The sequence below is a fragment of the Cucumis sativus genome, chromosome 1, assembly GCF_000004075.3.
Source record: "Cucumis sativus cultivar 9930 chromosome 1, Cucumber_9930_V3, whole genome shotgun sequence".
Lineage (NCBI taxonomy): Eukaryota > Viridiplantae > Streptophyta > Magnoliopsida > Cucurbitales > Cucurbitaceae > Cucumis > Cucumis sativus.
This window is the reverse complement of record NC_026655.2, coordinates 3,665,236-3,681,832: the sequence shown is the minus strand read 5'-3', so window position 1 is coordinate 3,681,832 and position 16,597 is coordinate 3,665,236. Positions and strand designations below refer to the sequence as shown.

At 34.3% G+C, this 16,597-nt stretch overlaps 2 protein-coding genes across 13 annotated transcripts; one reads left to right on the top strand and one right to left on the bottom strand.

Moving 5' to 3' along the window:
- The first annotated feature begins 2,285 nt into the window (after positions 1-2,285).
- On the top strand, positions 2,286-11,091 carry LOC101221127 (formin-like protein 20). 12 transcript variants are annotated; one of them, XR_968788.2, is made up of 17 exons: positions 2,287-2,890; positions 3,393-4,096; positions 4,174-4,395; positions 4,476-6,289; positions 6,444-6,576; positions 6,718-6,789; positions 6,961-7,059; positions 7,224-7,265; positions 7,514-7,594; positions 7,699-7,749; positions 7,841-7,922; positions 8,491-8,585; positions 8,846-8,917; positions 9,008-9,124; positions 9,842-9,910; positions 10,010-10,071; positions 10,206-10,271. XR_968788.2 is itself a non-coding variant. In XM_004137543.3 (17 exons), exons 1-17 carry the CDS (start codon positions 2,818-2,820, stop codon positions 10,301-10,303), a joined length of 3,891 nt encoding a protein of 1,296 aa, XP_004137591.1. In that variant the 5' UTR covers positions 2,288-2,817; the 3' UTR covers positions 10,304-11,091. The 12 variants fall into 12 exon arrangements, 4 of the variants coding, with proteins under 4 accessions (XP_011649939.1, XP_011649951.1, XP_011649958.1 ...); XM_004137543.3 differs by having other exon boundaries at positions 2,288-2,890; positions 10,005-10,071; positions 10,206-11,091; XR_004215661.1 differs by lacking the exon at positions 10,206-10,271 and having other exon boundaries at positions 2,286-2,890; positions 8,846-8,933.
- A 598-nt stretch (positions 11,092-11,689) lies between these two features.
- Positions 11,690-13,319, bottom strand: LOC101220892. The gene has a single exon (XM_004137542.3). The coding sequence runs from the start codon at positions 13,072-13,074 to the stop codon at positions 12,091-12,093; it is 984 nt and encodes a 327-aa protein (XP_004137590.1). The 5' UTR covers positions 13,075-13,319; the 3' UTR covers positions 11,690-12,090.
- Positions 13,320-16,597: the final 3,278 nt, after the last annotated feature.

Below are 16,597 nucleotides of genomic sequence, written 5' to 3'. Positions count from 1 at the left end.
ACATTAACAATGTACAAAGTCTAAACCATTTGGGGTCATGAAAAACAAGATAAATCTTGCTGTGGAAAGATGGGGGCAAAGGGATGTGAAGATTCAGAGTGGAACAGTGGCTTTTAGAATTAAGATTGTGAAAATTTTGAGGGCTCCATACTTGAAATGATAATGTAGAAAAGAAAGCAAATGGGGCAGTTATGTTAAAGGCCAAAGCAGAGCTTAAGCCACACATGGATTTGCCTCTTCCTTTGTCCATATCTGCTTTGGTAATTAGCATTCATCCTTATTAGAAGCTTCAATTCTTCTCTCAATGAGTTGAAATCATGATCACGTACCAAACTTGACCAAGAAAAATGTAAATAATTCATTTCTAGTAGAACAAAGCACAAAGTGAGAAGGCTTTATTTGCAAAATGAATCAATATTCAAACACATACAATTAGGAGGAAAGTGAATATCATATAGTATCCTAACTATCTTAATTTGTTCTTTTCTTCTTTGTTCATTTCTTTTTGGCACCAATCATGCTCATTTATGAAGGTGGGATCCTTTTCCTTCACTCACCCTTCAACAAATGCCTATTACCCATATGCCCTTCATTATTGCTTCTAACAATCAAAGGGATTTCCACTATGCTTTTCTTTGCTTTCATTTCATGATTTCTTATGATTTTTATCAAAGTAAAGATAAAAAATATCATTAGTTCATAAGAAGTACAATGCTTTCAAATGATACGAGGGCTTTTGGGTGAAACTAAAAACAAAGCTACGTGGGTTTATGTCCAAAGTGAAAGATATCATATCATCGTGGACATATCAAGTAGTTTGTTATTCTCAACAACTTTGAATAAATCATCTACGTACAAGTAGATATTAAATACTTCTTCATTGTTTATATTTATTATTTGGATTTGTGCTTTGGTAAAATAATCACTTACATGAAAATAACCAAGAGAAAGAAGAGAAGAGATCATCATCTAATAGAAAACTTTGCTATGGGTTTGAAAAGTCAAAATAATTAAAACTACAATTGTCTTCTCAATATACATCAATAATCACAAAATGATTCTTGCTTGGGTAGTGTCCAAAAAATGATTATTTGTATTTGATTTCAAGAATACTAAAATTCCCTCATAATTAATATGGCTTTTTAGTTACAACTTTATTATTATATAATAGATATTGTGTATAATTATATCTCTCAAAAGAAAAACTATGTATAAGATATTTGATAAAGATAAAAGATTTAGAATGCAAAAAAAAAAAAAAAAAAAATTACAATCAAAAGATAATATATAAACAATGATATCAACAATTGTAAATTTAAGAGTTAAAGTAAGAAAACAATAACGTTCTTTTCTCTAAGATAATCATTTTAATAATATGTCAAATATACTAAAGAAAAACTTATTTCTTTTCATTCTTTTAAAAGATGATATCAACAAACTTTAGGCTAAATTTGTAGATTCAAAAGCTAAGTTTTATCAATAAAGCAATGAGATCATTATATTTAAAATGATGATAATTTTTATATTCCATTCTATAGTATAATTGGTTTTAAAAATAGGATTAAAGTTGAAATGATCATAAATCTCTAAATTAAGTCTTTATAACTGTCAACTAATTTGTATTTGTATGTTAATTATTAAAAGAAGGCTTAATTATTCAAATAAATAAATACTTTTGGAATTATTCCAAACTTGTCACACTAATCCATATTAAGTATGAATCACGTGCATTGCACGTGCTGTAGAAATCATTCTCTCCTTCACTATGATATGTTAATGTTTTAATTACTTTGGCTTTGTATGATTAACACATTTTTTCTCACTAATACTTTATAATAGGGAATTATATTATTATTGCTTTTTAGACTATGGTTTTATTTTATTTATTTATTAAGATTTTTGACAGTCCCATGTTTCAAAAAGTAAGATCCTTGCACGTTTCCTTTAATAAATACTTAATTTTTTTTCATAACTTATTCAACTTCTTAAAAGTCTTCGTTTTGATTTGTAATTTTTATTAAGCTTGATTAAGATATTGATAAGCTTTGTTAAAAGTAAGGTTTGAATTTGTTTGTAAATTTATGTGATTAGTGGGAAAGATTAGGAAGAGAATGTCGTTAAATAAAATAAAAAAAGTAGGTGCCACGTGTATGCCACGTAGAGAAACGGATTCTCTTCATCGTAGGGGAAGAGAATAGAAAAGTTGACGTTGCAGGAAAGCCAAGTGGAGAATAGCAGACAGCATATAAAGCTCTTCTTCCACTGCTCTCCTTTTTCCATTTCCATTTCCATTTCCATTTCCATTTCTCTTCCTTCCTTCCTCTCTCTCTCTCTTTCTTGCTCTGCTTTAAAATTGTCTTCTGATCATTTCATTTTCTTCATGTTCCTCTTTTCTTCTAACCTGTTTCTCTCTCACTCTCTTACTTTACCTTTTCATTTGTTTCTCTGCTCCTGCATTCTCTCCCTCCTCTGTTTTCTATGATTTTCTCCTGCTTTTGTGTTCATCCTCCATTTTCATCTTTTGTTGAGTACTTTTGAGCTATCTCTTTTGTCTCAAGCTGTTTTCTCACTCTGTTTTTCCTTGTATTTTCTGACTTTGTTCTCAAATTGAGCTACGTACTCTGTTTCTTCCGGTTTTCTATTTTGTTTCTTCTTTGGGTCTTGCTGAATTTAAGATTCCATTTTGACATTCTGGGTGTGTTGAATTTCTTTACTTTTCTACGGTTTCTGAGGTTGCGTTTTGGTTAGTGTATTTCCTCTGTTTTTTCTTCTGGTTGAGTAGATTTGGGCCTGACTGAGGGAGGAACAGCGCCATAGATGGCGCTGTTTAGAAAATTATTCTACCGGAAGCCTCCAGATCGGCTTCTTGAGATCGCGGAAAGAGTGTACGGTATGCTTCCCTTTCGAATTCCTTGTTGTTCTTGTGCTGTGAGTGAGGAAATGTATGTTGTCTCTGTTACGTACTGTTTGCTTGGTGAATAATTGAGCTTTGTTCTTTACTTCGATGCGCGTTTGAGTGTGGTTTATGGTGGTTTAACATACTAATAACAGTTCTTCTCTTCTCCAATTCTCTGTAGAAGCTCACTGTTGTTGTGTACGTCATTTTAATTTTGCCATGATTTTTTTTTCCCATTTACCTTTTGTAAGAGCAAGTAGTTTTGAGTTGCTAAGATCTTTATTTTAACACCCCTTGTTGCATGGGTTCTATGGTCATTGGGAGAGATCTACAATTAGCAAGTTGAGTTAGTTAATTGTTGCTTTGTAAACTGGTTCTGTTCACCTGAAGTTTCTTTTAAATATATGAAAATATTTTGTAGTGTTGTTCTAAAACTTACTATAGTTGTATCTGCATGTTACTACTAATGAAGAAGTTTCCAATTATTTTTTTTCAGTGTTTGATTGTTGCTTCTCTAATGAGGTCCTGGAGGAGGATGAGTACAAAGTGTACTTGGCTAGCATTATACCAAAGCTGCAAGACCACTTTCCTGACGCATCTTTCATGGTGTTCAACTTTAGTGAACGAAAGAGGAAGACTAAAACTTCGGACATACTGTCTCAATATGGTATGACAGTGATGGAATATCCTCTTCAATATGAAGGGTGTTCCCTACTGCCATTGGAGATGATCCACCACTTCATTCGGTCGAGTGAAAGCTGGTTGTCACTGGAGAGACAGAAAAATGTACTGTTGATGAACTGTGAACGAGGAGGATGGCCAATCCTTGCTTTCATGCTTTCAGCCATTTTGTTGTACCGTAAACAATATGAAGGGGAGCAGAAGACCCTTGAAATGGTCTACAGGCAAGCACCTAGAGAACTTTTCCAAGTCCTTTCCCCTGTAAACTCACAGCCTTCTCAAATGAGATATCTTCAGTACATTTCTAGGAGAAACCTAGGTTCTGATTGGCCTCCACCTGACGCACCTTTAATTTTAGACTGTCTGATACTTCGAGAGCTTCCTATGCTTAATGGTGGAAAGGGATGGAGGCCTATCATACGCATTTACGGTCAGGATCCATTAACACCACGTAATAGAAGCCCAAAACTTGTTTTTTCAAGTGCAAAGATGGAAGGACATGGTCGCCAGTATCTACAGGTAAAATCTATTTTACAAGATTTACAAAGCCAAGAATTTGGCAAATATTTCAGTGCTCTCTTGCATTTTAATTGCAGGTAGCAAGCAGACTGGTAAAAGTGGATGTCCATTGTCACGTTCAAGGCGATGTTGTTCTTGAATGCATCCGTTTAAATGGAGATCTACTACGCGAGGAAGTGATATTTAGAATTATGTTTCACACAGCATTTGTGCATTCAAACAGTTTGAAGCTCAATCGTGATGAGGTTGATGTTTTATGGGATGCCAGGGATCAGTTTCCTAAAGATTTTAGAGCAGAGGTAGGCTGCTGTTTCTTTTCTGGTGATATGTACTTTTTTCTTTTGAAGCCTTCATATTTGAAGGAATACTCGTGTGTCAGGTAATTTTTCGGGATGCTGATCATGTTGTGCCAAACCACTCTACAACGGCAAGAAGTGATGATAAAATTGAAATTGAAAGCAACTCGACTGAGGAGTTTTTTGAAGTGGAGGAAATATTTAGCAATACTGTTGACGTGCAGGAAGTTAAGAAGGATTATGATGTTCAAATGGTACATACAAACGAAACAGATTATATTGACCATCAAACAGTTTGGAAGGAGGATGCAGATCCTCCTACATTCCAACGCTGTAAATCATTTGTAGGGAGTCAAAATTTTGACAAGAAGATGGATTGTAACATTGAAGCGGTGAAGGACATTACTGTTGATGATATAACTTTTAAGACAGCTGAAAAAGTGGACTCTGGTCTTCAAGTAGTGAAGGACATTGTTGTGGATTATGGAGATAAGAAGCCGAATCCTCTGCTATTTTCTGTTAATGTACTGAGACGTATGGCAATCAAGGAACTGATAGATGATGCTTACGACAAGTTGGAAGGGGTGCAGCATAAAGGCTACGGAGAGGATACTGCCATTGCACACTTAGAATCAAAACTTCCTTTGAAGAAGTTGGAAGCTGATGCATGGAGGGTTGAATATGAGAAGTTGCAATCAGCTTCAAGGAAACAGCCGTCATCAACAGTTAAGCTAACAAATCATACAACTGTAGCTAAACAGAAAACCAAACAACCAGAAGATCAGAACTTTATTGTAAAACAGGCAAAACCAAATACTCTTTCTAGATGGATTTCACATGAGAAAGAATCTTGCACAAACTCCATGCATTTGTTTTATCCATCAACAAGACAAACTGTTGCCTCGCCAACATCTATCAGTTCTCCTACTAAAGATTCTTATTCATATTCGACTTCAAAACCTGCTGCCGCTTCTGCTATTTCAGGACTGCTTCTGTCTGAGACAGCTGATGAACAAAAAAGTAACAAGACGACTCCTAAAAAACCTTTAAGTTCTGCAGCAGAGATTCTGACGAGTAAACCACAATCACCACTCGGTTCCCCAAGACCATTGCCAAACACTGTTCTGCATCAAGATCCTACTCTTCCTCTATCTCCTACTACACTTCTACAGCCACCAGCTCTTCAGGCTAACACATCTTTCTTCCAGGCATCATCTCCTAAATCTTCTTTATCACCCTCTTCATATTTTCACAAAAATGCAAGATCTCCTCCTCCAGCCCCGCCTCCACCACCACCTCCACCTTCCAATCATGCTGCACCAAAAAGTTCATTATTAGTGTGTGGAAATAAACCTAAACAAAATGCTCCACCAGCACCACCTCCACCTCCGATACGTAGAGCTCACCCACAATTACCACTACCACGACCACTCCCTTCACATGGAGCTCTGCTTTCTCCACGCCTATCAGATGCTGGAGCTTTGCCACCACCCCCACCGCCACCTCCTCCAATTCAGAGGACAGCTCCTCCACATTTAACTCAGGGGCAACCGGCTTTAACAGCAACAACTTGTGTTGTCACTTCCCTGCCATCTCCAATTTGTGAAGCATCATCACCTCCTCAACCCACAACTAGTCCTCTTCCAATGGTTCCTTCTTCATCCCAACCTTCAGGAGGTGTGAGTCCACACTTGGGAGCTAAAGGGGTAAGTTCTTCAACTGATATGAAAACAGCACCTACGGTAAGGGGACGTGGGTTCTTGCGATCAATGGGCATAGGGGTGGCTACTCCAGGGCCTCAGCGGTCATCATTGAAACCTCTGCACTGGAGCAAGGTAACTCGGGTACTGCAAGGGAGCTTATGGGAAGAATTGCAAAGATGTGGAGAGTCTGAAAGGTATTATAAATTCTCCTATGAATCTAGGTGGCTTGTTCATTCGAGTGTGAAATCATCACTTTCAAAATTGTAGTTTGGCCTAGATGCAATGTGTTCCTTCACACTTAAACATTCATTATGCTTTCTAATAACCAATTTCCTACATTCATTTCAGTGTACCCGAATTTGATGTATCTGAGCTGGAGACACTTTTCTCTGTGATTGTCCCTAAGCCTATGGTTGATTCCGGAGGTAAATCTGGAGGACGAAGGAAGTCAGTTGGATCAAAATTGGACAAAGTTCACTTGGTATTTAAACTTCAATATTGCTCCCTAGAAACAAGTCCCCCCACCCCACCTCCAACACCTTATGATATATATAATATATGTATGAGATCACGGTCCTAACTATTGGTGCAACTAATTAGTGGATGAAATATTTAATTGCAGATTGATCTGAGAAGGGCAAACAACACTGAAATCATGCTAACAAAAGTTAGGATGCCACTATCTGACATGATGGTAAGCCAAGAAAAGTTACAGACACATTAGATATTTCTGCTTTGGTACAGACTGATTTCTTCTGTCATCAACATGTTAGCACTTATACCATGTTAGCACTCTTTGCCAGTATGGAGTAGATTGTATTTTTCTTACTGTAATTGTCAATTCATCATGTGTTATATAATACAGGCAGCAGTACTCTCCATGGATGAGTCAGTATTAGATGTAGATCAAGTGGAAAATCTTATCAAATTTTGCCCCACCAAAGAAGAAATGGAGCTTCTCAAGGTGAATATCTTGTGCTCTAATGTTGGATTAGCCTTTATTCATTTTGTCATTCTTAGATTCTTCATCTTATTCAAGGGATATCCTGCTCTTTTTACATGTTATGTCAAACCATGCTCTTTACTTACGATCAAAACTGAAGGTTTGTTTGTGCATCACTTTGTAAGGGATACTCTGGCGACAAGGATAAACTTGGAAAGTGTGAACAGGTAATTTTCAGTTGTTCTGGTGAATACGTCATAACTTGTGTTTCTTCAACTAAATAATTTCTTTAAATTCTTGCATGTGACAGGCATGCCGTCTTTGAACATATAGTTGTTATTTTTGTTATATTTTTAATTTTATTTATAATTTCATTATTATGATTATTAGAGCCATCTGCAGTTTTTGGAGATGGTGCAATTACGTGTGTGTTCTTTTTTTTCCTTACATTTATTTGTCTATTGCTACGTATCAGTACTTTTTGGAGATGATGCAAGTTCCTCGTGTGGAATCGAAGTTAAGAGTGTTTTCTTTCAAGATTCACTTCAGCTCTCAGGTTTTGTGGTATCTGCAACTCTTCATCTGTAACGTATTTTTAGTTTCTCTGGTGTGTAAGCGTACTCTTTTGCTCTATGTTCTTATTCTTGACTTCCTTTGCAGATAGTAGAGTTCAAAAAAAGCCTAAACACTGTAAACTCTGTCTGTCAAGAGGTATATTGCTAATGATAATGAATATCTTATTCCATTCATTTGATATGTGTCAATTCTCAGCCCATTAATTTACGTTGTTGTTGTTTACTAGGTGAAGAGTTCTCGCAAATTGAAGGAGATTTTGAAGAAAATTCTTTGCCTGGGAAATATGTTGAACCAAGGAACTGCTAGGGGTAAGAAGTTTCTTGCACCCTTGTTGGAAGACACATTTTTACCAACATCATGACACCTAATTGGGTTTATACCGTCATGTTTAGAGTAAACGAGAAATATTTATCATGTAAAGTTACTATTATCATTTTTATAAAAATGAATTTCCACGGTTGAAGGTATTTTGTATTGATGACAAGGGCAAGAGAAAAATATGTCAAACTTTTGATAGGTTTTTTCCCTCTCCTTTCCTGTCTCCAAAGTCTTCCAACTTTCGCCTAATTAGCTAGGGTTACATCATGCTCCACAATATTTATTACATTCTTCTTCACATTATATTGACTGTCAATAACTATTACAAAGGTGGTTTTCCCTTATTACTAAAGGGAACCATGGGTGAGTATGCCTGAGTTCCTCACTTTTATCCAATCACATGTTTGATGAACAAAATATATCTCAATCCTATATTATTCTCTGCTTTTCTATGATGCTGACTTTCTTCACGAGAAATTCATGTTACTGAAATGTTTTAGCAAATGAATTCTGAACACATTACCAGCCAAATGGCTCAATACCAATTATACTATGCAGGTTCTGCAATTGGATTCAGGTTGGATAGTCTCTCAAAACTCACTGATACACGTGCTTCTAACAATAAGTTGACTCTCATGCATTATCTCTGTAAGGTACTTTTCTAATATCAACTGTTTTATTGATAAATTTTAGTTTTTAAATATAGTGGGAGTCGGGAGAGAATAAATGTGCTTGTTAAATAAATTATATCTTACTGAATGGTATGTCAACCGAAAGTTACTTCTATCCTGAAAAAAATATCTGTAAAGTATGAGAACTGAGAGGCTGTAAAGGTTTGATCTGTTTATATTTCCCCCAGCTTCCCCCAAGTGTGACAGGCTGATCACAAATTTGGTTTATGCATGTGCTTCAGGTCCTTGCTTCGAAGTCACCATCACTTCTTGATTTTCATCTGGACCTTGGTAGCTTGGAAGCTGCGTCTAAGGTCTACATATTTCTTGGTATTGAATTCAATCATTATGATCAAAAGAAAAGAAAGAAACCTGTTTGACTTGGGGTCTTGCTTCTTATGCAGATACAATTGAAATCTTTGGCAGAGGAAATGCAAGCAATAACAAAAGGATTGGAAAAGGTGAAGCAGGAACTGATTGCATCTAAAAGCGATGGCCCCATCTCTGAAATTTTTCATAAGGTGTAAAATCTTTCTTCCTTCCCCCTTCCCTACCCCAGCATCCTCTAGGATATTTTGTGTTCATATCATGATTATGAACTATTTTTTTTGTCAATGTTAACGGAGTGATCCTCAAGCTACATGTGCGTAAGCATCTCTTTGTAAGGGATGGTACTGTGTACAAAAATTCCAATACTCAATAACTTAGACCCATTGGCCTATTTGATAACCATTGGATTCTTAGTCAGGTTTTATATTTGATTGTTCTGTCTGTCCCTTGCACCGTGGCACCAAATTAAGAGGGTTTTAACTGTGAGGCCTTTTACACAAATTTTTAAGTGCAAAGCCCATCAATCTTTTTCAGGTTCTTCATCTGGGATTTTAAATAGAACGTAGGGAAATTTGAATAGTTGAACTATCTGCTGGGAAAATTTCAATTCTGCCTTCTTATTTGGCCTTTTGATTGATGATTGGAGTAATTCTGTATGGATGAATAGATGTTTTCTACGTCAAATGAGTGTGATATGACAACTACTTTGGAAGAATTGGTACTCTTCGATAGAGAGTTTGATACAATGAAGTTATTTCTGTTTATAGGTCAAAAAATGTAAATAGCCAAGCGTTGTGCAAATACTCTTTTGGTTCTCTATCCCTCTCATCACCCAGATGCGCATACAAAAAACATCATTGAGGACACTTTTCCAGTGTATTAAACAATTCATTGTCTTGTATTTTTAGATATTGGAAGGATTTGTTACTCTTGCCGAGAGGGAGGTGGAATCTGTGACAGTTCTTTACTCAGTGGCGGTAATCTTCTTGACTATATCATCAATTTTGCAATATAGTTTGAGGCTATTAAGAAATAAAAGAGACCATGCCTTTGCTTACTGGTTGGTGGCAGGGTAGAAATGCTGATGCACTTGCACTATATTTTGGTGAGGATCCTGCCCGTTGTCCGTTTGAACAAGGTTAGTTAATGCTGCACACCTTGTCTTTTTATCGTTCATTGTTGTAGATGTTTTTATACAACGCTTGACAGTCTAAACCTTGTCTTTTTATCGTTCAATTCATAAACATGACCCATGTGTTCAATTCCATGCAGTTACTGGAACCCTCTTCCATTTTACAAGGTCCTTTCTGAAAGCACATGAAGAGAATTGCAAGCAATTGGAAATGGAGATGAGAAAGCTGAGAAAGTAGATCAAATTCGAAAACACCAGAAGCACCATGAAGTAGATGAAGAAGTTTGTAAAGGGTGAAGATCGTTTGGTATTTTTCTGAGTGCAGGAGTATCGATACCTAACAAAGATCAATCCAGAGGTTGCAGAACTGGCACCCAAAATGTTGGAAAGATTCATTCTTTTAAACCTCACCAGAAATCTAACAAGAATGATATACAAAACTGAGTTTGGAGCTGGCAGAAACTTTAGCCTCCCATAAGGTTTAATCCATGACCTGAATTTTACCATGTTGTGCCAACCAAACAAAAACTTACTTCAATCTTCATAATGTAGAACCAAGAAGAGAAAAGGTTCTACAGACTTAGCTTTCGCCGATTCTGAAAAAAACTGTGGGAGAATTCTCGTAAACTGGAAGTGAAAAACTACAGCAGGCTGTCTGACAGTAGCTTTTTTTTTAAAGAAGATTTCATGTACAAACGGATTAGGCATTCAAGTAGAGTATTTTGAATAGCTTCACAACAGAGCAGCATCTAAGAACCAAATCATTCAGACTTTCAGCCGTAGGTAGGGATAATCTTGCATTCACCAGCCATAGCCTACTATATGTACAAACCTCTCTCCCTGTTCATATTTTATGACTTAACCAATTCTGTAACATAAATTTCTGAATTTCTGTCCTTAGAGATGTTGTATAGCTCTTGTAAATAAGATTGTAGAAGTCAGATACTAACTTCTGCTTGTTAGAAATTATTCTTAGTTCAATCTTTTTGGTTGGTTTTGGAAATTTGAACCTCCAACCTCACGACACAGTATGACTTCACATAACCTTACCATGTATTACAATCTTGTTTCAAGAATTGAAACCATAGTTCTTCAAATCACCACAAATTCATGGAAATCTTTTAAAACTTCAATAAACTAGACAGACAGGAATTTATCCACATTTAACCTAGGTTTGGTAATCTTTCAGTTAAATTTTACTATTTATACACACACAAAAAAGATCACATGTTTGTTCTCTCAATTCTTCCATCCCTCTACCTAAAGTTGTAATTTTTCTTAATATTTATTTACTTCACACATACATATATAAAACATTCTCAACCCACCATGGTACCATTAAATTTTCTTAACGTCGGCAATGTGGGGGACATTTGATCGAAAGGATAGAGAAATTTCATGAGATGTTTTGGAAAAAAATGTCTCTTGAGGTCAATTTTGAATTGTAGCCATTCATTTACTTCCAAAGCCCAAATCTTTGACGCCATTACCTTCGTTCCCATTTCTTCTGGTATAACAGTCAACGATTGTGTGAAGCCAATGTCTAGACCAGTTCATTTCGATTGAATTTCCGATCTGGGTTCGTCAATTATTGCTTGTTTTTTTCCAACAGAATGCTCAAATCTCAAGTGGGAAATCGCAAACATTTGTATTAGAATCAAGAATCATAGATGTTCAACACATTTATTTCAAGATTTGAACCAAGCTTTCCAAGCCATCTAAACTATAACAATTCAAGCTTGAGTCTGTATATTCTTTCACGATGTAACTATCGGCTATCTACAATACGAACACCAAGCTAAAATAAATAAAGAAAAGCACAAATGGCAAGAACAGAGAGACTCAAGGAACAGTTACAAATTTTCACATGGTTTCTGTTCATGAATCTCTGTATCTTCTCTGGATTCTTGTCTGTATTTGAAGAAAAGAGAGGAAAAAAAGGTGGTTTCTTGTTGAATGATTTCCATGTGTTCTTATTCTTTAACTGAATTCTATGTACTTTTTTTTCTGTTGGATGGATTATCCTCAACTTGTTGAATGTAAATTTTGTTCAACTTTTGAATCCATGTAATCACCATTGTGTTCTTCAGCAGATTCTATTTGAAGAGCTTGTCTTCCTTCCAGATCCACCCAAAAAACCTTCTTGCAGTTCATGAAGAACATACAACAAACCGTCGTGTCGAGTACGATGAAAACTGAGTACAGATAAGCAATGATAACCCCTTCAAACAACATGGAAAGACTAAGGATTCCAACACCATTATAAGCTCTCACTACACGATATTGAAACAAAGCTTCAATTGCAGCCATGGCTAAATTTGTTGGCAAAGCCAAAAGTAGTGCTGTGGAAGTTTTCCCTCTAATTACAACACAAGCTTTGAGTATTGCTAAATAACCTCCAAGCTTCTCCATACCCGATAAAACCAATGATAAATTGCTGATAACCAAAGTGTTTGCTAAAACTATTGAATACAGAACAGCTCCTGCTGCCGAGAGGTAAAGAAAGTGGGTAGAAGAAGAAAAGCCAAATTCTTGAAGACAAGCAAAAGCAAAGAACAGAATGGAAAAAACTGTTGCATTTGCTGAGAGTATGAAGATTGAATTACAAATGTTGGTTAAAAAAATTGGACTGTAAAGGGACTTGATAGAAGAAAAAGAAGGTTGGGATGTTGATTTGGTCTCTTTTAAAGCTTGAATCACAGAAGCTTTAGCAATAAGAAGGAAAGTGAGAGTGAAAGGAATGGTGAAAATGGAAGAAAAGATTGTTTGTGAAAGCTTTTGAATGAAGAATTCCAATGAAGAAGGGAAAGCAGCAGCATCAAAAACAATCTTCATATGATAATATATGTTATCAAGAAGAGAAATCGAAGAAGTAAAAACAAAAGTTTGAGAAAGAAGAAGAGCAACAGAGAAAGGGAATGCATACAATGCTGAGACAGAAGTAAAGTACTGATATTTCTGCAAGAAACAGAAGATTGATCTTCTGATGATGCTGTTTGTTTTTCCCATTTGAATCTCTTTGAGGTTTTCTTCTTCTTTTGTATTCAAAAGGGTAAAGAAAGAATAAAATGGAGGGGGGCTTTGTTCTTGAGGTGTATATATTAGAGGAATTGGGGAATGGTTTGGTTTTTTCCTTCCTTTATATTCCTTTTGTTTTATTGGTTTTTTGGGTGTGGGGTGGGAATATGTTTAGAAAGTATTGTCTTTTCTTGAAGGGTTTGATAATGATTTCTCAAGCTTTGGTTAAATGGATAGCTCAACTACTAAAATAAATAACAAAAACTGCAAAGAGTGAGTTGTTCAAGTATTGTTTTTACCAAAGATTCACTTGTATTCTCCAAACCCCAATTGCCTATCTGGCAAAAGGATTGACTCTCCTTTAAAGAGAGATTACTATTACATATAAATATAAGAAGGCCATATGATTGGATTGATTTATTTATTCTTTGGATAGGAAGTTGTTATGTTATTGCTTAGGTATATTCTCTCTCTCACTCTTAAATTCTCACGAGCCAGTAAACCGTTCATCAATAATTCTCAAATCTACATAAACTTCCTCAAATGTTAGTTTTACAAAGTGTAGATTGATTCACTTACAAAAGTCTAGGGGTTATCACACGAGATTTTCTCAAACAAACACTATAATGAAAAATGTAAATTGATATGTCCACAAAAGTTCAAATTTTAAACTGGGTATCGTTAGAGAAAGAGATTATGACAGTGAGGTTGTGCGTACTCGTTGTGCCTTGAAATCGAAGAAATCACTGTCCTTTTTGTTTGGTGTAGGAAGTAAAGTAAATAGGGGTGTTGGTTGCTTTGAAATTCAGAATTCAAAAAGACCATATTGAAGCCAAATAGTAATATATATATTAGGACCATATTCCTCTCTCTCTCTATATATATTTCTTCTCATTTTGATCCATTCTCACATCTCTCTCACACATGAAAAAAGAAAGAAAGAGAGTGAATGAAACCTTAGCTTCAAAGATAAATGGTACACAACAACAATCATATCAACAACTACCTAAGCAAGAACCACGATACAGATACAGATATCTCATTGAATTGAACTGACTTTTTATATGTTTTTTTACCACGACAGACGTATAGATAGATTGGATGAAAGATTAATGGAAGGGTGGCTAGATAGCTAGGTAGGATTGAAGAGAGTTGGTGTGTATTTTTGTGGGTGGAGTTTAGAAAAGAGAAGAATATATGTATGATGATGAGAGGTTGGTAGACAGAACGTTTGAGGTGGCCTTTCATTACTTTGAAACTTCACCTAAATTATGATCATCAAATTATTCAATCACAACTTCCTCTTTACCCTAATCAAATATAATTATATATCATCCATTCATTTCAATTTCTCATAAGTTTATTTGAATTTTGTAGTGCTAAATTAATTGTTATAATTACTAAACAAAAATTGGAATAAATATGGTATTAAAGAGTGTCGGTGTAAGCAAAATAGTGATTTTGATTAAATAAACATTAGATGACACTTTACAATTGTACAAAGAAAGAAACAATTTTTTCATTTTCCTATTTGCAATTATGCTTTATATCAATGAAAAAGATACTCTATTCCTAATTTAATTAATTAATTTATTAAAAAAAAAGATAGTTTTGTCTTCAAATTATATACCTATTATTGATAAAATCTGAAATTTTTATTATAATATTTTGTCAAATTTGTTATTTTTGATAATTTTTGGTATTTTTTTTTAATTTTATGAAAAGATTAAAGTAATTAAAATTGAAATTATTGGATTAGGATAGGATTAGACTTTGATACAACCGACACTTAAAGATCTATAATTAGTTCTAATCAATTATATGTTGATCAAACCCAAATTATAGAAATGAATATATTATTGATGGGATGAAGATGTCAACTAGTAGGTTAAATATCACTTAAATTAATCAATTGATTAATTTAATGATGAATGAATGAATTAAGAAATGTCATATGAAAATTCATATATTAATTTTGCATGACACACAACTTTGGCAGCATACCTAAATATTTGACACATTAATTTTGAGTAATGAGTTTCTCTGACATATTATTAATTAAATTTTCTTTTTGGGTGTTAAAATAATTTCAAGTTGAATTTAAAAATGAAAAACAAAAAAAGAAAAAAAAGAAAAAAAGAAGAAAAAAACAATAATTGAAAAGAGATCTCTCACCTACTAAAAACTAGTCAATGTGTTAATCCTTCACAAAGGGATAAAGATATGAATTATATGAACATCTTATTTATGAGCCTTTGAAAAGACAATTGAGAGGTGGCTAATTGACTTATACAAAACTATAAGATTATATATTCTTTTAGATTTCATTCATATGCTAATCATTATTATTGGTATGTATTTACTTTACTAATATAGTAATTTTAATTTTATTTTATCTCTACGTTTTTGTTAACTTTGACTTCTACGAAAGTTGTTGAATATTAATATTAGTTTTCGTGTATGAGATACAATATGCGAATATGATGAATAACGAAGAGAGAGTTTGTGTAAAGCGGGTGTCATAATTGAGGACGTGAGATAATGCAACAAATAGGGTTGCCCATAAAGTCAAATCTATAGGTTCAAAATTGAAGTGCTGCCTTTGTTAGGATCTATGATTAGTCTTTAATATCATTGTTTGGGTTTGAGGTTTTGAAGCAATTAATGGGTTAATAACTTACCTACATATAAAATGTATTGAGAAAGTTTCTCAATTCGTGCTGAGTCAAACCTATCTTTTAATTTTGAGTTTGTCTTACTAATTTATGAATTTGAAAGAAATATTCGAACTTAAAATGATTTAGTGATTATCTAGTGATGCTTCGGGATGTTCAGTTGAAAACCAAACTGAAATTAAATGCACGTGGTTCAATTCGGTTTGTGTTAAATTGAAACCAATTCTTATGCGGTTCGATTCAGTTTAACTTAGGGTAGGATATAAATGTACTTTTGTAATAATCAATTTTCAAACTTCTATGTCTTGTACTTAATTACTCTATAAATTAATTTAAACTATGTTTGTAACTTTGTAAGACTTTTATTTATATATAATGTTCATAAAGGGTTTCGATTCTAATATTTAAGCATAAGCAGTTCAATTTTGATTCAATTTTATTTATGCATAAGCAATTCGATTTGACACATTTGAGTGATTCGATTCAATTTCGAATGAGTTTTTTTTTGTATTTTTCGGTTTGTTGCAGTTTTAACTTTAAACCGAACCGAATCATAGACACTCTAACGATGTTCTTCTTTTCTTTTTTAAAGTCACCTCCACACTATTATATTTTATATCACAATCTTCATCCAACATTCTTAAGAGTTCATAGTTTTGAAATATTTGTAAAGAAACGAGATATTATTATAAAGATAAACTTCATAATTACTTTTCATAACTTGTTCTTTTATATTCACGAGTGTATGAGTCCGTTTATAATAACCTACTTAGACTTTACGAAATCGTAGCATTTGGATGTCAAATAAAAAGTAAAGTTGTAATTGTAATTGTAATGTG

What these genes read in the sequence shown, in the direction of transcription:
- LOC101221127 (XM_004137543.3), top strand. Translation starts at nt 2,818, where the DNA reads ATGGCGCTGTTTAGAAAATTATTCTACCGGAAGCCTCCAGATCGGCTT. An exon ending in ATGGTCGCCAGTATCTACAG is followed by an intron (nt 4,097 to 4,173) that starts GTAAAATCTATT and finishes TTTTAATTGCAG; the next exon opens with GTAGCAAGCAGACTGGTAAA. An exon ending in CCGTTGTCCGTTTGAACAAG is followed by an intron (nt 10,072 to 10,205) that starts GTTAGTTAATGC and finishes AATTCCATGCAG; the next exon opens with TTACTGGAACCCTCTTCCAT.
- LOC101220892 (XM_004137542.3), bottom strand. Translation starts at nt 13,074, where the DNA reads ATGGGAAAAACAAACAGCATCATCAGAAGATCAATCTTCTGTTTCTTG.